Source organism: Patiria miniata, unplaced genomic scaffold, assembly GCF_015706575.1.
Source record: "Patiria miniata isolate m_02_andy unplaced genomic scaffold, ASM1570657v1 HiC_scaffold_13, whole genome shotgun sequence".
Classification (NCBI taxonomy): domain Eukaryota; kingdom Metazoa; phylum Echinodermata; class Asteroidea; order Valvatida; family Asterinidae; genus Patiria; species Patiria miniata.
The window spans coordinates 8,117,946-8,140,654 of NW_024037051.1; the positions used below are offsets into that span (position 1 = coordinate 8,117,946).

A 22,709-nucleotide genomic window follows, 5' to 3' on the forward strand; every position below is an offset into this window, starting at 1 on the left:
ATAATCGTTGCATTTGGCATTGATGCCTTTTACACACATAATCATGACCCCGCTTTTGGTACTGACGCGTGAAGACATTAGTGGGAAACACCCCATTTGTTACAATTCAACTCGCGTCGAGCTCAAGCTCTAAGATTTATTTCTTGAAGGAATAAGTATTAAAGTTATTCACCATCACTGTAGATGTATAGCTGATGCTGCATAACCAGCTACCATTATTATAAGGGAAACAAAGTTGTGAACTTTCTCGTTTGTGTATATTGTCTCTCTTCTCAGAAATTAATTCTGGACAAACAGAAATGATTGACTGTAACACCAGCTTCTTCTTTTTTTTACACTGTCATAAGTTACCTGTCGACCTGATGAATTCAAGTGCGGTACCGGTGGGGCTATATGTTACGATTCTACCATTGTATGTGATGGACGTCAAGACTGCGACTCATCATTGCGACATGATGAACGGGACTGTGGTGAGTATGGGGTGCTCAGTAATCATTCTAGTATATCATGACAATATGAGACAGCGACCTCGCAAGCACCTTGGTTGTATTTTTGCATTGTTATTTTTACAAGTATTTCACTATTGACATGACTGTTGCTGTTCTAGTCTAGTCCCTTTATCTTTATCTTGGTCATTGCCACTACCCTTCCTAGCTCCCTCGCCCATCCGCGATTGATTATTTTCCCCAAACGAGATCCGACAATATCGAAAGAGGCCGCTCTCTCCCCCTCTCTCTCTCTCTCTCTCTCTCTGCATTATGAATATTCATGATGTCCAGGGCATTAATAAGTTATATAACAATAAATAATGGTGTTTAAATTACCGACGATTGGCACATGATTTGTGGACTGGTTGCGGGTTGGAAGGAGTCTTGCCTTCTAATCAGGTGATCGGAGTTCGAACCCCAATCAGCGTTTTTCACTTCTTCACATTTTACCTTTGAAATAACTTAATTGAGGAAGGCACATTTCTCACAAGACGTAAAGCCTATTTTGGGTTTGTAATGTGGGGAACAAGGCATTAGACATGCATATAATGGACCAATCAGAAGATGGGAGACGAATGTCGTTTGGGAAAAAAAAATCGCCGACCGGCGCCCATGCATCCCGTCTTGTCCTGTAGTTAGCTTACGATCTGCCAAACTCAATCTGATGCCAAACTCAATCTGTGCTTATGTCGGGAAGTGCCTGAAATTCACTGTTCAATTAAGTGTTCAATTATGCATTCTCAACTGGTCAATAGAGAATTGCAAGTGAGAGTTATTGAATGGAAGTAGCATGGGCGATTGGAAACGACGACCCTACTGACAAAGACTTCAATGACAACATCTACGACAATGATAAGAACCAGCAACAGTAAATAAAGCTAGCAGCCATCGTACTTCCTTGCTCTATCGATTGATAATGTGCATCAATGGTGCCTTACACCACTACTCAGTGCTCAATTTTGTTACTGCTTGTGGTTATGCCAGATTACTGTGAAGACGATGACCAAATCATTCTTCCGAGAAACTCGTCATACGACATCAAGTATCCAGCCGGTCAGCTGAGAGGAGATCCAACTAGCCTAACATCCACAAGAGCCAGCTGCTCCTGGACAGTGCAAGCCAGAAGCGACCAAGTTATCCGGATTCGCTTCCTGGTTCCAACGACACACTCTCTCCTTAAATTGTTTCATTTGAATTTCTTTGTGGGGTCACCGTGGAAGAGAGTTGCAGCCTTTTTTAAGTTTGACGAGTCGAGTATGGTGATTCACAGCTCCGAGGTCCGAATCACGTTCTCAAAGATTATTTTCGAATATCCTTCTCGACTGTACCTGCGGATTGAATCTGAATATCCAGGTACAAAGATGAACAACCATCAACAATCTTGTCTGTTCTGTTTTCCGTATTCATACATGTGTAAAACTGTTGCAATTTGGTCCACTCAACCAATTCATAGTCAATCATTATGCACAATTTCGCGCATTTGAAACTATAGGCACAAATTTTCTATCGCTAACCATAACACTTGATCAAAGTAATCATGGGCAAACTGAATGTAACAATTAATTTTTGCCTTGGCCAATCTCTTAGCGTCTTGTAAGAATGAAACGGAATTCAGCTGTGTGCCCGATAATGTCTGCATCCCGATCAGCAAGAGATGCGATGGATTCCCAGATTGTGACAGCAAAGCAGATGAAATAGGATGTGGTAAATACATGTAAAGAGTTTTACCTAATGTTGTTTGTTTGTTCACGTGAGCCTCAATAATAAAATGTATTTATCAGAAATATTGTAAAGGGATGAACAATCTTGGCAACGTATGCCACGATTAAATCGTCAGTCAACCGCTGGGCGGTCCATCACGAACTCAACAAGCGTCTGTATAGTTTCTCATGCAGGACTGATATAGGCAAACGATATAGAAAAAAATCCCGCTATTGAAGCCGCCCTTTCATTGTCTTTCTTTTTCCTTTTTCTGCAAAAGGGACATGTTATTCACACCAATTTCGGTGTTTGACGTCTGATGGACATTCAACTTGCGTGTTCAGTAGCTATATATGTGACCAGCAGCCACATTGTCAAAATATGTACGATGAACTGAATTGTGGTGAGTTTTTGTCTTTTGAAAATTAGAAAAAAAGCCAGGTAAACATTTATTTGAAATGCTGTTGTGTTTGTTGCAACGAAAACGGGAGAAGCTTCTGTTCTTAAACCGTTCAGAACCATTTTTTTTTTACATCTTAATTACACAACAGTATCACATTTATAATCCCCTCTCAAAATAGCCAATTTTTTTTACAATTGGTTCCTTTATAGGCCCTAATGGTTTTAAAACTGATTTTCTTTATACCCCCAACAAAAATCAATTCTTATAACCTTTTTTTGTTGCAGCAAAACGATGTATAAGTTTGACGTACATGATTAAGTTTAATATTAATGTTGTTGATTTTGTAATTTTTCTTAGTTGGCAATGATAATCTATTAGTGTATACTTGTCTTCTTTAACAGCCATGCGGTTGCGAAGGCCGATTTCTAAAGGTTACGTAATACTTTATTTTGAATGAAACAACATGCACACAGACATGTTTACGTTCGCGGGCGCAATCTTTGAAAATCAATTTCTCCGATTTGGAAGACTGTGTCTTCATGGAACTTTTAGGGTTTGTTTCCCTTATAATGATCCAACTATGCGCTAAAAATCGTTTTGATATGTTCAGTACTTTTTGTTGAAATTGGAAAAAAAGGACTGGTTACATGCATTTTTAAAAGTTGTTAACACTGGTGTTTGCAAAATCTGTCAATCTTTTCAAGCCTCACGAATATTAATAAGGTTCTTATCGATTATGGTGTGCAGTAAAAACTTGCAGTATTGCCTCCTTCACGAGTTACTAATTAAAGGTATAGTCCATCATTTGTAATTTGTGCATTTTGTTCGTTTGAAGCCATAAAAGTGCTCAAAATCTAAAGAAGGGTGCTGAACAACTGACCTGATGAAGTTTCAGTTCGGCTTCAGCTGTATATTTCGAGAAAAACAGCATTCTAGGTTCTCCATTTCAAATCAAAAGTTGCTGAATCATGTTTTTAATTGGGTCTGAATCCGACGAATTATAGCAACCGCGCGCACGTGTGCGTCGTGTCAACGCTTGCGCGCGCTTTGCCGAATAAACTAACCAACCTACTAACGGAAATTTCCAACGGTGCTTCTTGAGACGCACCGTTGGAAAGGCCTTCTTTCGTTGATTTCTTAAGAATTACAGCTTGCCAGAAAGAATAATTTCACAGGGAGTTTAGTCCCCTTTCTATTTTTTTTTAACCAAATATGTTTTCCAACAATAATTAAGCCAATTAGGATAGCTGCAAATGATGGACTCTGGCTTTAATAAATATCACCCTTTTTGCCGACTTCCATTGGTCGATAGCGAGACCCACGCGAAGCACGCGAGTCACACTAATGAATATGCTAATATGCACTTCGTCGTTGTTGCCCCAAAATCAGCCAACCTGAAAACCATGCACGTGAGTTAATTTGGTCGGCAAAAAATCCTTGTCGAAATTTACCTAGGAGATAGTTCAAGAAGTAACACAAGCGTTTGCAACAACAGATTAAGCTGAAATTCGGAATATACTTATAGATGATATAAGTGTTCAACTTCTTGTGAAATAACAACTTAAGGGGATTCCTAGAAATTGAGAAAAAATACATAGATTCGGGGACGTTTTCGAACAATTTCTTCCCGACTTTAAGGTCAGCTTTACCAGTGACCAGAATTGACGTTTAGGCATCGATGACGTCGATTTGTTCACCGACATGAAGTCTAGAATTTCTTCTCCGTTTTAATTTAACATTTCAATCATACTGAGAATATTCTCTGAGAAACACAACATTCAAAAAGCCGTGGGGGTGCATACGTAATCAGATTAACTTTGTTTAAAAACGGCGATGCTTAGGCCTTTGCAAGCACATGGCTGTTAAGGTCTGTTCATACTTTGTGACAGCGCATTTTAGACGTCACGGCAGGTGCTATGATTCCGAAGGCCTAATACACTGTTAACTCCATCGAATGTTTGGTGGCAAACTTGCTTCGTAGTCGCATATTTCACGTTAAGCATGAACCGGTGTAGCGTGAATTTACATTTGAAAAACGGACTCATTGGTGGTATTGCGCAAGCTCATACATTGATAATTAAGAGAGGGACCGGTCACGTGTAGGGTTTAACCAATAAAAGGGAAAAGGGGTCCAATTATCACAGGAGTCAGATAATCATATTGTTTTATTTCGGCCAAGCACATATTTATTCCCTTATTTATACACCAATCATGAGTGCTTTATACCAAAAGATCCACTTCAGTTTGGATACGAGTTGTAAATTTGGCTGCATGTCTAAGATATTAGACATGGATGTCAATCCATGAAACGTAGGCCTACTGTCTTCTATCAACAACTTACTACAAATTTCCCACGCTCTCTTAGTATTAAATTGTTTTTCCCCACAGCTACATGTGGTCCACCTGTCGATGTATCTGACGGTGGTATCTACCAGCTGACCTCACCACACTCATCAGATTCTCAGCCAATAACATGTGTGTGGCTGGTCTATGCTTCTCCTGGCCACCTCATCAACATCCGCGTCACCGACACATCACTCATCATTTCAGGGAACATCCGTGTAGGCTCTGGCCACGACCCAAGTAACGAGAGCTCGACAATCATTAACAAATCAACGGGCACGATTCCCGAGGGTTTTACGGTTCATTTAGGAAGGGCTTGGATATCGTGCGTTGTATCAAATAATAACTTCTCTTTCGAAATCACACAGTTGAGTGAAGTAGGTGAGTATAACACCTGTTGCACTTTTTAAATGCTTTTAGTTAAGTTCGGGGTATTAAGGTAGACTTATACAGAAATAAGACTCGCATTTTGCTTTTAAACACCCGATATTTTGTTTTATGGGTTTTAATAGTTATGGTCGTATAAAAAATATGGAAATGCAGAATGCACCCAAAAAAAATTGACCTACCTCAGTTTCATGTAAATTGCAGTATGTACGATACGTGCAAAAAGGACAGTCTGGATTTGGTCCCATCGTATGTGGGTCATGCGTTGCGCGCGTATGGTGCAAAGTACGTCAGGCGTTGTCGGTAATAATGCGGCCAAGGGTACCGCCCAATGGTCTCCCCAACTTTTCTTTTGTTACCGTTGAAGGGGTATTCGTGCAAGGAGTTTATACAATCTTAATGGCTGCGTTCGCGTTACTTTTGATACGCTCAAGATATTCTCAAGAGTAGGAAAATGCGTGCGCATTGCATTGGGGTCACATCGCTCGAACGGTTAATGTCAACTACTATAAAGCAGACAAAATTATGGCTATCCGCTACGTTCACAAGTACCCCCTCACCGGCAAAGAGAGTACAGTTGGGGGTGACCGACCAACGTCATCTTGCCTGACTGCAATTCATTTGCCGCGAAGCGCGGCCACTGCGTGTACAAAGTACAAATACCCTGGTGTACGTGGTCACACACAAGGAACGGTGCGCGTCAACCAGCAAAATGTCCCGCCCATGGAACGTCGTTGCTAGTTAAAAGGGCGCCTTTTTCGTCGGCGCACGGAGCCGATACTAGCAGAAGGTAATTTTTCGTTAATAAAGCTTCACCTTATTCGCCTATGCTGTTACGTTGTGTGTTTTTGGATCATTGTGTTTTGCCCTTTACCGACGTATTTTCATAAACAATATTATACTCACTGTGTTCTCCTAGTGCTTACGAGAAAACATCGACAAAGCTTACTTAGGAGGGACTTGAACCTACGACCTCCTACTTTTACCGACTCCATTTGCTGATCAATATAGTAATGATTTGCATTTGAACGTTGAGGGCAGTGTATGTCGTCGATCTCCTTCTCAGGCCACTAACTGCGGACGCATCGGCCTAAACACGACTTTCGGGGAAGTGCAGGCGTGTGGGCACTTCACCCTTTGAAAATGCTTGTGAAAGTACATGGATAAAATTTCAGACATAAATATGCCCATTAAAGAATTAATCCGCTCACCTCATTCTCACTATGTCGTCAATCTACAGTACAATGCAACACCACAACCGAATTCGCCTGTTCGTCTGGAGTGCAGTGCGTAGCTGCCGACCTACGCTGTGATTCTTTACGCCACTGCGATGATTATTCTGACGAGTTGGGATGCTGTAAGTAAACGTTTTTGAAAGGGAGCTTGGATCTATACTCTTCGTCTTCTCTTATTTTACAGGTCGGGAGTTTAGCTTTTAGGTGATCTTTGATCCAAAGAGGACCATCTATTAAGCGCTGAAGTTCAGTAGCCACTCCAAATCTTAATAAATCGCTTGTCGGGCTACACTGTCAAACTGAAATAGTTAAAAACTGAAAGCTAGAGACTTCCCCCATTAATCCTAAACATACCATGCCTCTTAATCGCTGTTAAATGGTGCTCTGATTGGGCTACCATAAGAGCAGTAGACAGGGTTTCTTTTTTTTAATTTCTACTTCACAGAGCTTCTGACATTTTGTTTTATTTATGAACAGTAACATGCAGCAAAGACCAGTATTTGTGTGGTCATCAGGGCGAATGTGTGGATAGTCAGCAGATCTGTGACATTTCCAATGATTGTGGCAACTTTGAAGATGAATGGGAGTGCTGTAAGATTTTTTTTAAATCACATTAACCATAGCCCATGTGAAGAGATAAATCTAGAGTTGTTATTGTGCTGTTTTGTTGGCTGTGTACCTTTTTAATTACACGTTTATCGTCATGCCTAAACTTCAGAAGTATGTCAACCAATGAGACCACATTTGTCCTCTTTTTTTTTTTAAAGTGTGCTGTTCATATCTTTTGGAACAGATTCTACATGTGGCCCAAGTCTAGTAAATGTCAACATCTCCGCCGTCCTATCTGTGCCCTCAATCCAACATAGCATATACGTGTGCGTTTGGCAGATTACCAGTGACCTCAACACTTACCTCACTATGGAGGTTGTTACCATGGAAATAGGACCTGAAAGCTACATAAGCTTTGGTAACGGGCACGAAATATCTTCCATGCTCGCCAAAGAAACAGACATGCAAGTTGCTGGAACCCTTTATCTCTTCTATGGTAATCAGATGTGGATGGTGGCACATATCTTTAGCGATGCATTCGATTTTGAGGCTACGCTAAATGCCGGAACGATCAGAGGTGAGTTTCCGATGAAAGAGTTGTATTGCGTACTATTGGCTACTGAATCTCATAAAAGTTCCGGGTCAAGTAAGACCCTTAATCCGAGTAAGATTTGACCTGTCACTATTCTGGATCGAAATGGCGGCTTTTTGTGTCATGATAGTAAGACTTTTCCACAGTCAAAAAGACAATCTTTCACGTGAAAATTAGGGCCGGGAAAAGTGACGCATTCCTGGGTCATTTCGACTCAGTAATGGGTGTGGTCAACGAATCAGACCCCGGAAATTGTAAACATGCATATTTTGGTCTTTCGTCACAGTTGGCAGTTTGCATGCAGAAACAGAGAAGTGAGTGAGTCAAGAAACCGGAAATTGCGTCGCAGCATGGGACGCACACAAAACTGATTAAAACCATTCCTCCAGTAACATTTGAACAGCACTGCATATAAACGGCCACATCATAGTGGAAAAGCTACTCTGTGTTTTGCCGACTTTCCCGTCTGTAATGAACCTACGGCTCTGTATTTCATTTTCAAAGGTTCTTGTGACGCCCAGAGTCTTCAGAGCGGTTCCAAGTGCGTGCCTGGCAGTTCACGATGTAACGGTAGAGCAGATCTACCAGACTACTCGGATGAAGTGGATTGCGGTAAAATATATTCACCTGCACGAGAAGAGCATCTCCTTGACTGAATATCTCTCTTTCTCTCTCTCTAGTTGTGAAACGGACATGTAAATTATAACTTTCTTCTGAAGAATCACCACTTTTAAGATATCTTGAGCCGTTATTATAGGTATTTCCTCGTGTGGAGACGTTTGAACGTTTCATTTGAGATACTAGATCATTTGAGGTACTAACAGGATGCCGCGCTTCCCGCAACACCAAGTGGGCATGGTAAACCATGATGCCGATCGCCAAATATTTCATCATCATCATGGACATTTATGTTTCACGTAGTAGCGATACATTTGGGAATATTTTACTGAGTAATCTTGTAATATTTAACTATTCAAAGTCTAAAAGAAACAAATACACCGACAGGCAAAACAAAACAAATATTTTTTTCATGTGCCAACCGTTACTTCAGAGCACATCGGGGCATATACATGTATACGATATGCAGTTTAGGACATGTATGTATATGCAGAAAAAAGACATCAGACACACCGACTGCATTATACTCTTTTAATATAGGATAGTTGCGATTGAGATGAAGAGAGAAACTGGATGTGATGAGGGATATACATTTACAGCTTTGATTTAGTTTTTTTCTCTAAATGCAGGTGTTTGTGGAACGACCAATTTGAATCTGTCAACTCACAAAGAAGTGGTAACAGTGGAAGTTGCCTACGGGCATGACGGATATAAACAGCAGCTTGTAACAGTCTCCGTACGCGACCACCAAAATATCCCCCTGGTTATCGCTAACACTACATCCAACATCAGTGAGTGCGTGTGGAAGGTCTCCTCGTCAAGGGGAACTCGCATAGAGATAACTGTTGCCAGGTTTGTCGGTACTAATCTACGCATCGGTAACGGCCACGACCCTAGTGAGGGCGCACCCATTTGGTCCCATTCTGAGACTTTGTTGTCTCGCAAGACACTGTTTTCTTCGGGTTCAGCTGTATGGATAACAACTGTTGTGTACAGTTACCATTGGGAACCTTACCAGCTACAGTTTACCCTCCGTAACTTCACAAGTATTGGTAAGCAGTTCCATGCAAGGAATTCCGTTAATAAATCTTATGTCGTGAAATATGGTATGAGGGTGGATAGTTGATATACGGGGGCTAATATCGACTATCACCCGGAGTAAACCATGGCAAAGTTAATTAAGCTACTTTACCTCATACATATTCAACAACATCTCGTCGATTTTCGGATCAATTATTTTGGCAAAACATTGCTTTTTGTCTGCCTCTGTGAAAGAATGTTCTATCCCTTGGACATTCTGTCCTAGCTTTGCCTTGGATATTGATATTGTGTTCCGAGGAAATAGTGTCTCCCACTAGGTATCTGTCCCCTATCCGCATGCCTTAACGGAGAATTTTTTCGTTCGTTTTTATAATATAGACTTTTTCAAATGAATCCACGTTTCTGAGGATGGATTTTCTTTTATCTGTGTTATCTGTGTAAACCCCCCCCCCCCCAAAAAAAAATTAAGTCATTACTGCTATGAAAAACATTCATTTCGTCACACAAAAAAAAATGAAGGAGAGCAATTTGGAAGAGTTGCAAAGGTCACGAAATGTAAACAGTCCTTCATCATTGTCGAACCAGGACTGCAGGGCAACCAAAGGCAGACCGTAAATAGGGCCTACTTTGACCAGGTTGTTCTGCCTGACCGCAGGCTTTTTAAATCGAGAAAATACGTTACCTTAATTTGAAAATTGTATTTGTAATCAGATTGTGACGAGGGGCAGTTCGCATGTACTTCAGAAACTATGTGCCTGAACCAGTCTTCGGTCTGCAACGGGATTCACGAGTGTCCAACTTACGCAGATGAACTCTCTTGCAGTAAGTAAAGGCCTACCTTCTGTACTCTTTAATAATTATATACCTCATGCCTCAAATCAGACGCAAAGGAAAACACGCAACAGTATTGTATTGTACAATAATTTCAGACTTCAAAGTGAACGTTTCAGACATACATTGGATGAAACTACCACCCGGTGTTGTAGTCGAGAACTTTTTTTCCCCGAATACGTAGTACTTAGGTTACCGAGCACGAATACGGGTGAGGGTGCTTGCACTTCCGAGTACAAGTACAGGTCTCCGAGTACGACTGCTTGAACTTACGAGTACGAGCATGAGTGCGAGTACGAGAACTTCCGAATACGGCCATACGGCAAATGGTTCATTAGGCGCGTAATTGGCCCAGGCCCAGTCAGACCGATATACAGACCCAATCGAGTTTATTTCGAGTACTGCTATTCGAGTACGAGTACTTTGATGATCGAGTACAATTTCGACTTGTCGAGTACGAGTACTTTGCTGCCCTAGTAGGAGTACCGTCATTAATCATTTCGAGTACGAGTGCTTTGACGTTTGAGTACAGGTAAACGAATACTCTTATTAAAAAAATAATCAATTAGCACTCGAGTACGAGAACCGAGTACGAGAACCGAGTAGAGTACAACAACACAGCTACCACCCCTCTTCTATTTACTGCCCTGCCCAAACGACACCGACTCCTTCACCAGTTCGAAACATAACTTAACTGCGCAGCGTTTACAAAAAAACTTTACAACAACTCGTCAGAGGGCAGCAGGTACTTTCCCGCACTACGCAAGACCCTTTTCATAGCAATACAACAAAAAGCTACGTGCCAGACATTGTCCAGACAGTTCCAAGACAGTGCGCTGGAAAGATAATTGACTGGCGGCTGTGGTATGCAGTTATGAAGGGTGATGACTGTGTCAAGTTACAGGTCTTTGTTGATGTTTCAATGAGACTTGGCAGGAGGCCTGGTCGAAAGTTTGTTGACACGGTATGGGTGTAGCCCTGGCTGCAAAGTTCATTGAACCAGCTGATTTGGCAAGGGTTGAATGAGGATTAGATAGGAGGTGAACGTTAATGGTCCTAAAAAAATTTGTATTCAAACAATTGGGTTTGTTGATGCCCAAGGGGCATCAGGTCACTCCGCCCAGGGGTGACTTTTGAGGCTTCACTTTATAACGACAATATTTCATGTCTTTTGTTTCGATAGCGAGTTGCCAGGAAGAATTCCTTTGCTCAACAGGAGAGTGCATAGCGATCGATAACGTGTGCAATCGGTACTCTGACTGTCCGAAGCGGAATGATGAATTCAACTGTGGTAAGCCTAGCTAAATTGTTTTGTGTAAATGTATTTGCTGAATGAAAGTAAGCACATTGATCGATCTTGACAAGGGCTTGATGCTATTCTGACGAACATACAACTACTGCTGTACGGATGAGAGAATCAACCAGCTTTATTATGTTTCTCCTATCGTGTGCTAACATGTAATTGATTTTGGATGGTTACAGCCCGATAGTCCGAAGGTGCGATAGTCCGCAGGTTCTTTAGCCCGAAGGGTAATTAGTCCGAAGGTTCGTAAGTCCGAAGGTTTAATAGTCCGAAGGTTCGATAGTCCGAAGGGTTTTTTTATCCGAAAACAGAAGAAGGTTAAATAGTCCGAAGGTCCTAAGTCCGAATAGTCGATAGGGTTCGATAGTCCGAATCGAGAATAAGATCCGATGGTCCGAATTGACGATAAGGTTCGATAGTCCGAATGGACAATATTTTTCGATATTCCGAATTGACAATATGACTTTATTGTCGAATCGGACTATCTGAGCTAATTGTCGATTCGGACTATCGGACCCGATTGTTCATTCGAACTTTCGGACCTTATTTTGAATTCGGAATAATGAGCCCTCGGACTAGTAAGCCTTATTTTCGTTTCGGACTCTTGAACCTTCGAACTTTTGAACCTTCAAACTAATGAACCTTTGGACCAATGAACCTTCGGAATAATGATCCCTCGGACTATTGAACCTTCGGACAAATGAACCCTCGGACTATTGAACCTTCGAACTATCGAACCTTCGGACTATTGCTTCAAATGTTCAGAGAACCTTATTTCATTTTCGGACTAACTTGTGAGAAGTTTGTGCACTCGGACTCTCGAATCTTCGATCGGACTAAAGAACCTTCGGACTAAAGTGTGGGACATACTGATATATCTTCAGTAGTAACAAAGCCCGGTATGGGTTATGCGTTTAATTAATGCACCCATAAAGGCACCAGAAGGAATAGCGTCTTCACACAATGAAGACACTAATAGGACCAATGCGTATTAAATGTTGCTGGTCCTAATAAAGGGCCAAGCCTGTAGACCTTCATCATGCTGCCACCATTTCAGTCATGCTCCCTGTATCCAATAAAAGGAACCAGACTATTTTCCCGTCCAGTCTCACTTTGGTTACGTTGATTTGAATGGGAAAAAATCAAGATGGCCGCAACATGATAATTGTCTAGTCCCCTCTGAACATGACTGACCGACGGACCACCCACCCACACACACAAGTGTATAAATACCTTCAATCGTGGACCTTCTGCGTTGTCACTCTTTTGTTTGTACTTTTAGGAAGACCTCCCATATCTTTTGCACATGGTCGTCAATCGTGGACCACCAGGAATTGTGTACCCTATTGCCCTCTTTTGTTCAGGGGACCTGAATGCATTAATAAACCCACTGATATACTTAAGTGTCCTCTTTAATCCTTTTTTTTTTGGCTCTTGAATTGCGCCTTAGTTTTTCTTTGAACGAGGGCAATCAGTAGCTTCACCTTCAATTTTTATTGATAAATGACGCTTTTCAAACGTTTACTTCAACATTGCAGGTTTCTGCGGGGAAACAAATATAGCATTGAATGCTTCCGTTAGCCGATTTTTCACGGCAGCGTTTGACGTAAATCGTGAAAATGACTGTGTGTGGACTGTCACCGCTGAACCGTCCACACGAATTCTGATCACCGTCATAACCCACCGATATTTATCGACCACCTTTTGCGATGGGAATTATGGAGACTTTGTTAGAGACAGCAACCGAAGTGGATGTACAGAACTTGCCACCTTGCAAGGATCCACTGCGGTATTCCGTAGACAAGCTTCTTCGAGTGGCCCCGCGCTATGGATAGAGGACACTGTCCATAGTTATTATGATAACTGGGATCTTACGCTTACGCTTAGTCAGTTCGTGGATATTGGTAAGTAAAGGTAAAACACAGTGACGTAAATCTTTTCCGACGAGTGGGGGGATGGGGGATGACCAAAATCCAAAAATTGCCCGGCCGTGGAAATTCGATAGGGGGGGGGGGGGGGGGGCTGGATACCACATTACACTAGGGGCGCTGTTCATGATATACAATGTACATCGCTGTGTTTACTCGTGGTTACATAAAAAAGCGCATTTTAAGCTTTTACTTTTGTTCTCAATTTTTCAGTGCAATGTTGAAAAGGCCTACCTATTGGCTGTTGAAAATTTTGAGAAAAACCATCGAAATCCTCATTTTCTTTTTTTCTCATCACGAAAACGTGGGGGGAATGATTCAATATCCCCCCCAGTCAAAAACTAGGCGGGATATATCCCCCCCCCCATCCCCCGGGATTTACGCCCCTGGTAAACAAATGTTACTAACCAACTCCCACTTCTTGCCAAATCGGCAAGTTATACTAATTACATCGCAAGTGGAAACGCTAAGATTGTAAACAAAATGGACCTTACCCATATGTTGAAATAACATTACGCCTTGTGTATTTGGCAGTGTGCCAAAATGGAGAGTACATGTGTCCCTCTGGGAGAACTTGTATCGACCAATCCGCTGTCTGCGATGGCTGGCCAGACTGCCCTGAGTACGAGGACGAATTTGGATGTAGTAAGTGCGAACAAGTCAGGAAATAAAAAAAAAGGATTTAACCTTTGTTCGTCCCCGATGACCTCAGATTTCTATGAGCTCTGATTTCTTTGGGTCGACCATACCGTACAAAGTAAAAAGTCCTGGGTCAGATCTGTCTCGGAATCCGGTTCCTATTTCACTTGATACTTTTCAGTGTCAAAACGTAATTGTTCTGGTCAAAAATGCCAATTTTCTGGTGAAATTAACCCAGAATGATCATGAACATTTTTATTTAACGTGGAAGGTGTCAATATTAAACTCTGAAATGTATCAGGTCAGATGGAGTCAACCAGGATTAGTGATCAGTTCGGGGGCAAATCTGACCTCTACTTATGAGAGTGTATAATGAGCTCTCATTGGACGAATGTTTCACCCAGTGACCTGGGTTTGGACACTTGTCCTGGATCGTACGGTTATGTGCTTAGTCCATGGGACAGTGTTGTATTTAATAGAGGGACAATCTTGCTCGTTTTTTCCCCGTGGCGTTTGCATATTGCGAACTTAAATTTGTCAGATTAATCAGAATCTTGCATGTCTACGAACAGGATTTGTTTTGAATTTGCCGGGGCTGGTTAAAAAATAATCACCCCGACAATTTCTGCGTTCGCCACTGATGTATCCTCCAATATAGGATTGGCCCTTCATCTACGTATTTGTTTATGAACAATGTATACTCGGTGTACCATTGATTGTGAGGGGGAAAAAAATCACTTGTCAGAAGTCGAACCAACGAACTCCTACTAGTCTGGGTGATGTAAATATCTAAATCCATACCTACCTGACGTAAATTCCATCTTTTGAACTGATCTATCAGTTTGGAGGTGTACGGGAAAGTTTCATTCAGTAACATAAACGAAGTTTATTTATGATTTTGAATGCAGCCGTCTTACCAAGGAATCCTATTTTTGGCCCGATTTAACATGAAAAGTCTTCATGAAATCGTTTCTTAAAGATTTTGGAATTGAAAATGCTGAACGCTTTAACAAGTAATGGGTTGCCATTTGCCATTTACATTTGGCTTCCTTTTTTAGGAGGTTGTTCCAAAGAGGAGTTTGCGTGTAGAACAGGTAGCGAATGCTACGAAAAACAGCATATCTGTGATGGAAGCCTTAACTGCAATGACTTTTCTGATGAGTTCCATTGCGGTAAGCTTTCCCCTCTATAGAGGGTGGTGCAAAAAGAAAGAAACCCACTTTTGACAGGAATTTGAAACTACTTAACTCATTTGAACTGTTTTTATAATGTAGTGAAGAATGGCTCCTCAACCATACATAATGAACAAATCTTGAAAAAAAATCGGATAGTGTTATGCTAATTTGAATACAAGTCACAAAATCATTGTTGTCCACGTGTAAGTCTAGTGTAATATTTTTTTGTCTTCAAATCAAGCTCCGGAGCTCAGTCAAGCGGACGGAATAAAGCCGTCCATGGAAAAACAGGTTTGGCACATGATATGTTTAAACCACCATATCTCAGTGACAGAATACTATTTGCAATAATTTTGTGTTCACTTATGTTTAAAGATCAATATCTCAATACCATATAATTGATTTTTTGAAATATGCTCAACCAATAGGTGAAAATTGTTGTCAAAAGTGGGTTTCCTTCTTTTTGCACCACCAAAGAGCTACATATTTCATGCCCTGGTTTCCTTAGGTTCTCTCTATCCAAGTAGTCACTGGGAATAAACAAGTTAACTTTACGGCTTTATGAAAATATATGAATATATATATAGTTTAACCTACGCCTGTCGTGTCCAATACAGGTCCGTGCAGTGACAGGCATGTCAACATGACGCTAGGCTACGCCAATCTTACCTCACCCGGTTGGCCATGGAATTACCCAACTAATATAAGATGCTACTGGTTTGTGCTGGCTCCCGAGGATCACAGAATTCTGGTCATATTTCTTGAATTCGAGACCGAAAATCGTTTCGATTACCTGAAGTGGTCCAGTGGGCGTACGTTAACGGACGGCCTCAAAATAAGCGGGTAATTTATGAGACTACATTATCAATATTTACGACATGTGTTAGGCCTTCAGCTGAATGTTCAATTCTTTCATTTCGCTCCAGCAACCCCGGGAATAGATTTTCTAAACATTTACAACTTCATCAGATTGGTATCACGCAATTTTCTCTACATTTCAGCTTCTGCTGTTTTTTTTTATGGTTTTACTCGAAAGAACGAACTATTTTTTCAACATGGAAGTTCGGAGACGTACCACGATAAGTTAAAAAAAAATAATTCGCGAATGAGTCATTGGTATTATTGATTGGAAACTTAGGGGGTCTCATTTCCCGAGGGGGAGGACTATGAATAGGCCTTTCACATTAATAAAACGCACACCTTTTTCTTCCCAAAATTCTGACAGAGAGGGGATGCCTTGCTCGTGCACTTCTTATCTACACCAGCGCTCAATATCCTGAGCTGTGTGAGCCTATACTCCCTGATAGTCTGGATTATTTTTGTTTCTTTACAATGCCACAAAACGTTATCATATTCAAAGACTAACTTGTTACGTTATATCTTTACATACAGATCGAATTCTCCCAGTAGAATAGCGTCAAGAGGCACAGAATTATCCTTGCATTTCTTTTCGGACTGGTCGATCGAAGAGAAAGGATTTTTACTTCAACTTGAACAAAAGCCTGCAGACGAAAGTAAGTCATGTCATAAACAAAATAGTTTAATTTGAAATTGGGAATTGGGGAACAACGTTTTAGAGGCAATTTTTCTTCATTCTGAACGTTTTATTTGTAACTCGTGAAATTATGACTGGGTGTATCTCGTGAAATTATGACTCGTAAATTGAGTGCAGTGGGAAAAAAGTAACTGACCATTTCTTTTGCAGTTTTCCACAAAACACATTTTCGCCGTGGTGATTCTGTTTGTAACTATCGAAAGGTTTCATGAATATTGCGTTAATGATGGCTGAGTAAAACGCGATGTTTTGTCGTGAAAGATTTTAGAATGTGTCAACTGTGAAAATGGACATGAATCTTTCCGCAAATTTAATCTGTAGGACGATAATATTATTTGATATACCTTCTTGGTGGTTTGATATATTCTTGTTGATTTGATACCTGACTGTTGATATGATACCTAATTGTTGATTTGATACCTGATTATTGTTTTGATACCCGATTGTTGATTTGATACCTGATTGTTGATTTGATACCTGATTGTTGATTTGATACCTGATTGTTGATTTGATAACTGGTTGTTGATTTGATACCTGATTGTTGATTTGATACCTGATTGTTGATTTGATACCTGATTGTTGATTTGATACCTGATTGTTGATTTGATACCTGGTTGTTGATTTGATACCTGATTGTTGATTTGATACCTGATTGTTGATTTGATACCTGATTGTTGATTTGATACCTGATTGTTAATTTGATACCTGATTGTTGATTTAATACCTGATTGTTGATTTGATACCAAATTGTTGATTTGATACCTGATTGTTGATTTGATACCCGACCGTTCTTGACATGATACCTGATTACCCATTGCTGCATACAGATAGCGATTTGTTTTCATGTATCTTTATTTTAAGTCTCATGCGAGGTTGGAGAGGTAATGTGCCAGTATACGGAGTTCATATGTGTGCCACCAAACACCGAAGTTTTGCAATGCCCACAAAGTAAGTGACTTTGTCGGTGTCTCGTTTGATAATGTGCGTCATTTTATCCGATTACATGATTATTTTATCCGATTACATTGGTACTTTTCTGGGTTATTGAAAAGGGGCCAGGTAGAGTTTACACATGGGCGTTGCGAGCGGGGGGGGGGGGGGGGGAGGGTGGCGAAAAGAAAAAGGGGGAAGGAGAAAAAGGGGGAAAAAGAAAGAAAAGGAGGAGCGAAGTCATATTGCTGTTAATTTATTGAGGTGGGGGTGGGGGGGGGGGGCAAATGTCCTTGCCCACCCTAAAAAATGATAAATCGAGAATATGCTGGAAAGTACAGAGATTTCGGGGGGGGGGGTGTGCTTTGCGCCCCTCTAGAAACAATCCTGGCGACGCCCATGAACATACAGAGTATTCATTTGATCTGAATTGGGATTTTTGCCTCGTCATATTCTCAAGATTATATTTGGAGACAAAAGACCAACTTTGCCTTTCTACCTTTAGATAATTGCGGCGAGGATACCGTGCTTGTGGATTTACTACCAGTGAATTTCTCTTCGCCAAACTACCCGGCCAATTACCCTGCTGCACTTGACTGCACGTGGACCATCACTACTTCGTGGTTTCTCGTGATTTTTGTCCAAATCGAAGATTTTTTTACGGAAGCTATATACGATGTCGTGCAATTTCAAGGTCCCACATTTTACGGAGACTTGACTTCAGATTTCAAGATGGACGGCACAACAAAAGTTCGCAGTATGGTCTTCAATTCGTCGTCAATGTTTATTAAATTTACATCAGATACTGCTAGGGAAAGGAGGGGATTTCGAGTGTCGATTGAAAGCAGCTTTCCTTTCGAGAGTAAGTATTAACAGGCTAGCTTTTATTCTCGAGCGTGGTGAGGCTTCGTGTCTCCTCCTTTCTTGTTTGAAAAATTAGATGTCGAAATTTTCCCCTCGAGAATTTAATGAGTAATAACACCTTAGAACAATGATCTTGTACTTCTGCTGTACTTAGAAACTTTCAATGTCAAATGACCAATGAATCTAAGAATGTATGGGACAACATCCTGTGGGCTGCATATATGCAAGGTTGTGCTCTTGAGGCAGACACAATACACACTGTAAACATGCTCGCTGTGTGGGCGCAGGTAAGTAGAAGGAACAGCTAATGGAGTTATACGCGTAGAGCACAAATTGAACATCCATGAGATTAATACAAGAACTATAAATGTGAAAAAACCCTCAAAACGTAGCGTTGATAATTAAATAGTGATAATTAACTAAAAATTAAGACGAATTGAGAATTAAGCAATGAATATGTAAAAAAAAAAAAAGACGCTCCAGAGCGATCGGGCATGCACATAAGTCCTTTACCATAGGGCATTTGCACAACTTAAAATGTCGTTCCCCTAATATTAATATATTGGAAGCACCAACAGCCGTACCAATTTTTAGCCCTCGTTTTTCAATCCGTCAATTGAACTGTGATGGTGGAAATGTAATCAAACAGCATTGTAGGTTATATGACTACCAATCTTTGTTATCAGATTTTTTTTTCTTTGGGCGTCGGTGTCAAAGCAGTAGTACCCCAACCGAATTGATTTTTCAATTAATGCAATTCAATCAGTCAGTGTGATTCCTAATAAGGATTTTGTATGTCACTATAGTAAACTAATGCAACTGAACTAAAGGGCCAAATTTATTCACAGAACGAGATGTCTTATCTCTTTACAACGTACAGATTTTACTTGGTGCGATGTAGATGAATCGTCAGGTGAAGACTGTGAAACCATGCTCATAGGTACGTTTTTGTGCACCATGTAATTCAACCAAGACGCATGTTTAAACACACATGTTTACGTGACATACGAAGTGTGGACATTCCTTTGTTTCGTGTAGTTAAGAAAAACCTGTAAAACAAAACATTTTTAGTCACCTTTTTACCCAATTTTTCTTCCTATTTTTCCCCTTAGTGTTTCTCTTTCATTTTGCCACGGATAAATCTAACCCCAAAATGCCCCTAAACCTGTTTTCCAGAGAGTGGGAAACACTGTGGGGATGTGGGCAGTGAATGTAATGCTTGTACACATCTTTGTATAAACACCGGAAATCGTGGACACTCTATTCCTCATTCCTTGTTTGCTTGTTTGCCCCGACCATTTTGTCCCCAGTCTAGTCCACGATTGCCGGTTTTCTTACATACTCACCCACACACACATTTTCGTGGTGAGGAGCGAAAAAAAGTCGAATTTTGAGGTATTTTTCCTAATTATTAAACCAAAATGTATTCAGTAGCACTGAAAATGGAGGAAAGGGTGCAAAGCTTTAAATGCAAACGACACTTAATGTGCCTCTTTAATTCTCTTCTCTTTAATTCTGAACAGAGGAAATCCCGGTGTCGTGTGATATGCACAACAAAAGTCTTTTCGACTGTAAAGACGGGTCGTGCGTGATTCCTGAAGCCAGATGCGATGGGTTTACAGACTGTAACAGCGGACTTGATGAACAGAATTGTGGTAACACTGTTATTTTTCTAATCTGGAAAAGGGTGTTCTTGTGGCAGTGATTGATCACCAGCACAGCAGTGTACAGGTTATGTTTCTCAATTCTCACGAGTTTCCGATTTTCTTTTCACGTCAATGTGTGTGCAAACCTGTCAGGCATATAAGATCATTTGCTGTTCATGCATTTTGCTCGTTTCCAATAATAACACCACTCATCATCCAAACAAATATGATCAGAAACTTACCAGTTGAAATTTCAGCCCAATGGACATTACACTTTTTGAGCAAGCTGCGAAAAACAACTTTTTAATCACGAAACACGATTTTGTCAAAAGCTTTATTTATTCAAAAAACCAGTCAATTGACTACAGTCACCTAGGCGTACATTTTCTTAATTTCTTCATAATGACGGCCAGCCAGACGGAATATTTTTACGAGGGTGTTTAGTACCAGTACGAGTTTCAATCAAAGTAAGCTGTTTGATAATTCGTTAGGGTACTTTTATTTCCATAATAAAATTGTTTCCAGAAAAAAATATTTCCAGAAAAAACCCGAAACATTTCTGCTCCCCTGGTAATATACACGGCCTGACGCTGCCATTTGCAGCAAAAGGCCGTATCATAATAGTCACTTACTTCTTTCATTTCATGTCATTTAAGGCCTTTTCAACCGATGCGTAAGTGTGACGTCATATCAACTTAATCATGCTTACTGCAAACGGTGTAGCATTGCACCAGTGCATGGAACATGAAGTTAACGCAACTTCGTGTTTATCCAATGGGTGCTTGTAATCAGTGGTGCGTGCGCGTGTATACATTACGAAGTCTTCTCCAAGCCTCTTCCAAGTTCTGTGCCAACTTCATATTGTTGAAGACTAAGGCACATTGTTGGGCGTCTAACTTGTGGATGGAGTGCATATCACTTACGAACCGGATACTGGAAGCGAAGCGAATTTCATGACGACAATGATCGTTTCATTGTGACGTATACGCCGTTACCCTAAGAATTTGCTTTGTTGAAGACTAAGGCACATTGTTGGGCGTGCAACTTGTGGATGGAGTGCATATCACTTACGAACCGGATACTTCACACGAAGCGAAGCAAATTATATGACGTCAATAATCGTTTCATTGTGACGTACGGCGTTACCCTAAGAATTCGCTTCGCTGTCAAATTCGCGTGAAGAACGAGTCCAGCTTTAATTAGTCATTCATAAATACCTAACACAGTTAACCCATTTCTATAAGTCGAGAGCCCGTCACGTGGCCGGTTTTAAACGGTTGATAAAAATGACCGGCTGGCTGGTCTTTTCCAGTGTCACATGAAATTTGGACTCCTATGAAATCCGGTGCATTTTACCGTTTTATCTGTTGAACGTTCATAATCCTCCAGTAGGCATGCACAATACGGGGAGTAAGTCGGTTTTTCATAGTCTAAAATTCAAAATTCACCGGCACAGCTGGATTCTACAGCACATCGCGCAGTACATCGCGCATCGCGCAGTACATCGCGCAGCCATAATATAGGGAATTGCTTACCACTTTTGGCGAGATGGACACACAATAATATAACTAAGGGGTGTTTCGAAAAACACAAAGTCAAATTGTTGAACAAAATCGTTGTATTTTTATAATTGTTGACTTGTTTTGACTTTTGGATCGAAAAGTTCGGCTCGGGTAATTACCAGCATCCAGACTCCATCCAACCTGTTTTAAACACTGTGTCAGAGCCACCCAAGAACATCTGCAGTCGAACGTCCTTGTTTAAAAACGGTTATATTTCAACGTGGTGTAAATTACTGGAACAGTCTTGGTGAATCTAAGGAAAAATCACCATCACAGACTATATTTTTGTCCAAAAACTTCTTGTTACTATTTATAGCTTTAATGTTTAATTTATTTCGTATTGTTATGTCTTAGTACCTGCATGCACACTCATATGCTGTTGTAGTCCTTTGTCCTGTCTGTCCCATTGTCTGTCCCTAGGTTAGGGTATAAAAGCATCTTTGCTTCACCAAAACCTAAATGTTGTCCTTTGTGTACTTATTTGATATAAAACTTTACTGACCTATAATTATTGTATTTAAACTTATTGTAAACACTGTACAATTCCTTGTCCAAGGACAGCATTGAACTAAATGTATAATGCAATCAATCAATTCAATCAAATAAACTCAAATTCTCTGGTATTGATTCGCAACATGAATATTGCCTGATCAAATTTTATTAAATAAACTGTTTCCACGACATTTGGGCATAACTCAAAATCAGACTTATTGGCACGTTGCCTCACTGCAAACGTCCTTTCCATATTTTCATATTTTTTTCGTCATGACTTCGAGAGTTGAGAAAAACTTGACATCAAAATGGTTTAACTTTGGTAGGATAATGATGGAGAAAAAGGTCCGACTTGGCCTAAGAATCACTTGCCTTTAATGCCATCGTCCGAAAGTCTGTATTGTGTCCAGACTGAACTTCGTACAGA

At 40.6% G+C, this 22,709-nt stretch overlaps 1 protein-coding gene across 1 annotated transcript in view; it reads left to right on the forward strand.

Moving 5' to 3' along the window:
* LOC119721549 overlaps window positions 1-22,709 on the forward strand; it is a 37,974-nt gene that overhangs the window by 8,805 nt on the left and 6,460 nt on the right. The window contains exons 5-26 of the mRNA XM_038191628.1: window positions 348-470; window positions 1,473-1,841; window positions 2,076-2,192; window positions 2,470-2,592; window positions 4,981-5,316; window positions 6,563-6,679; window positions 7,035-7,148; window positions 7,351-7,683; window positions 8,203-8,310; window positions 8,946-9,368; window positions 10,069-10,179; window positions 11,372-11,479; window positions 13,030-13,395; window positions 13,954-14,064; window positions 15,117-15,230; window positions 15,851-16,076; window positions 16,626-16,747; window positions 17,650-17,736; window positions 18,224-18,562; window positions 19,161-19,181; window positions 19,463-19,522; window positions 20,106-20,237. Coding sequence (XP_038047556.1) covers window positions 348-470; window positions 1,473-1,841; window positions 2,076-2,192; window positions 2,470-2,592; window positions 4,981-5,316; window positions 6,563-6,679; window positions 7,035-7,148; window positions 7,351-7,683; window positions 8,203-8,310; window positions 8,946-9,368; window positions 10,069-10,179; window positions 11,372-11,479; window positions 13,030-13,395; window positions 13,954-14,064; window positions 15,117-15,230; window positions 15,851-16,076; window positions 16,626-16,747; window positions 17,650-17,736; window positions 18,224-18,562; window positions 19,161-19,181; window positions 19,463-19,522; window positions 20,106-20,237 — 3,960 coding nt within the window. The remainder of the gene's footprint in view (window positions 1-347; window positions 471-1,472; window positions 1,842-2,075; window positions 2,193-2,469; window positions 2,593-4,980; window positions 5,317-6,562; window positions 6,680-7,034; window positions 7,149-7,350; window positions 7,684-8,202; window positions 8,311-8,945; window positions 9,369-10,068; window positions 10,180-11,371; window positions 11,480-13,029; window positions 13,396-13,953; window positions 14,065-15,116; window positions 15,231-15,850; window positions 16,077-16,625; window positions 16,748-17,649; window positions 17,737-18,223; window positions 18,563-19,160; window positions 19,182-19,462; window positions 19,523-20,105; window positions 20,238-22,709) is intronic.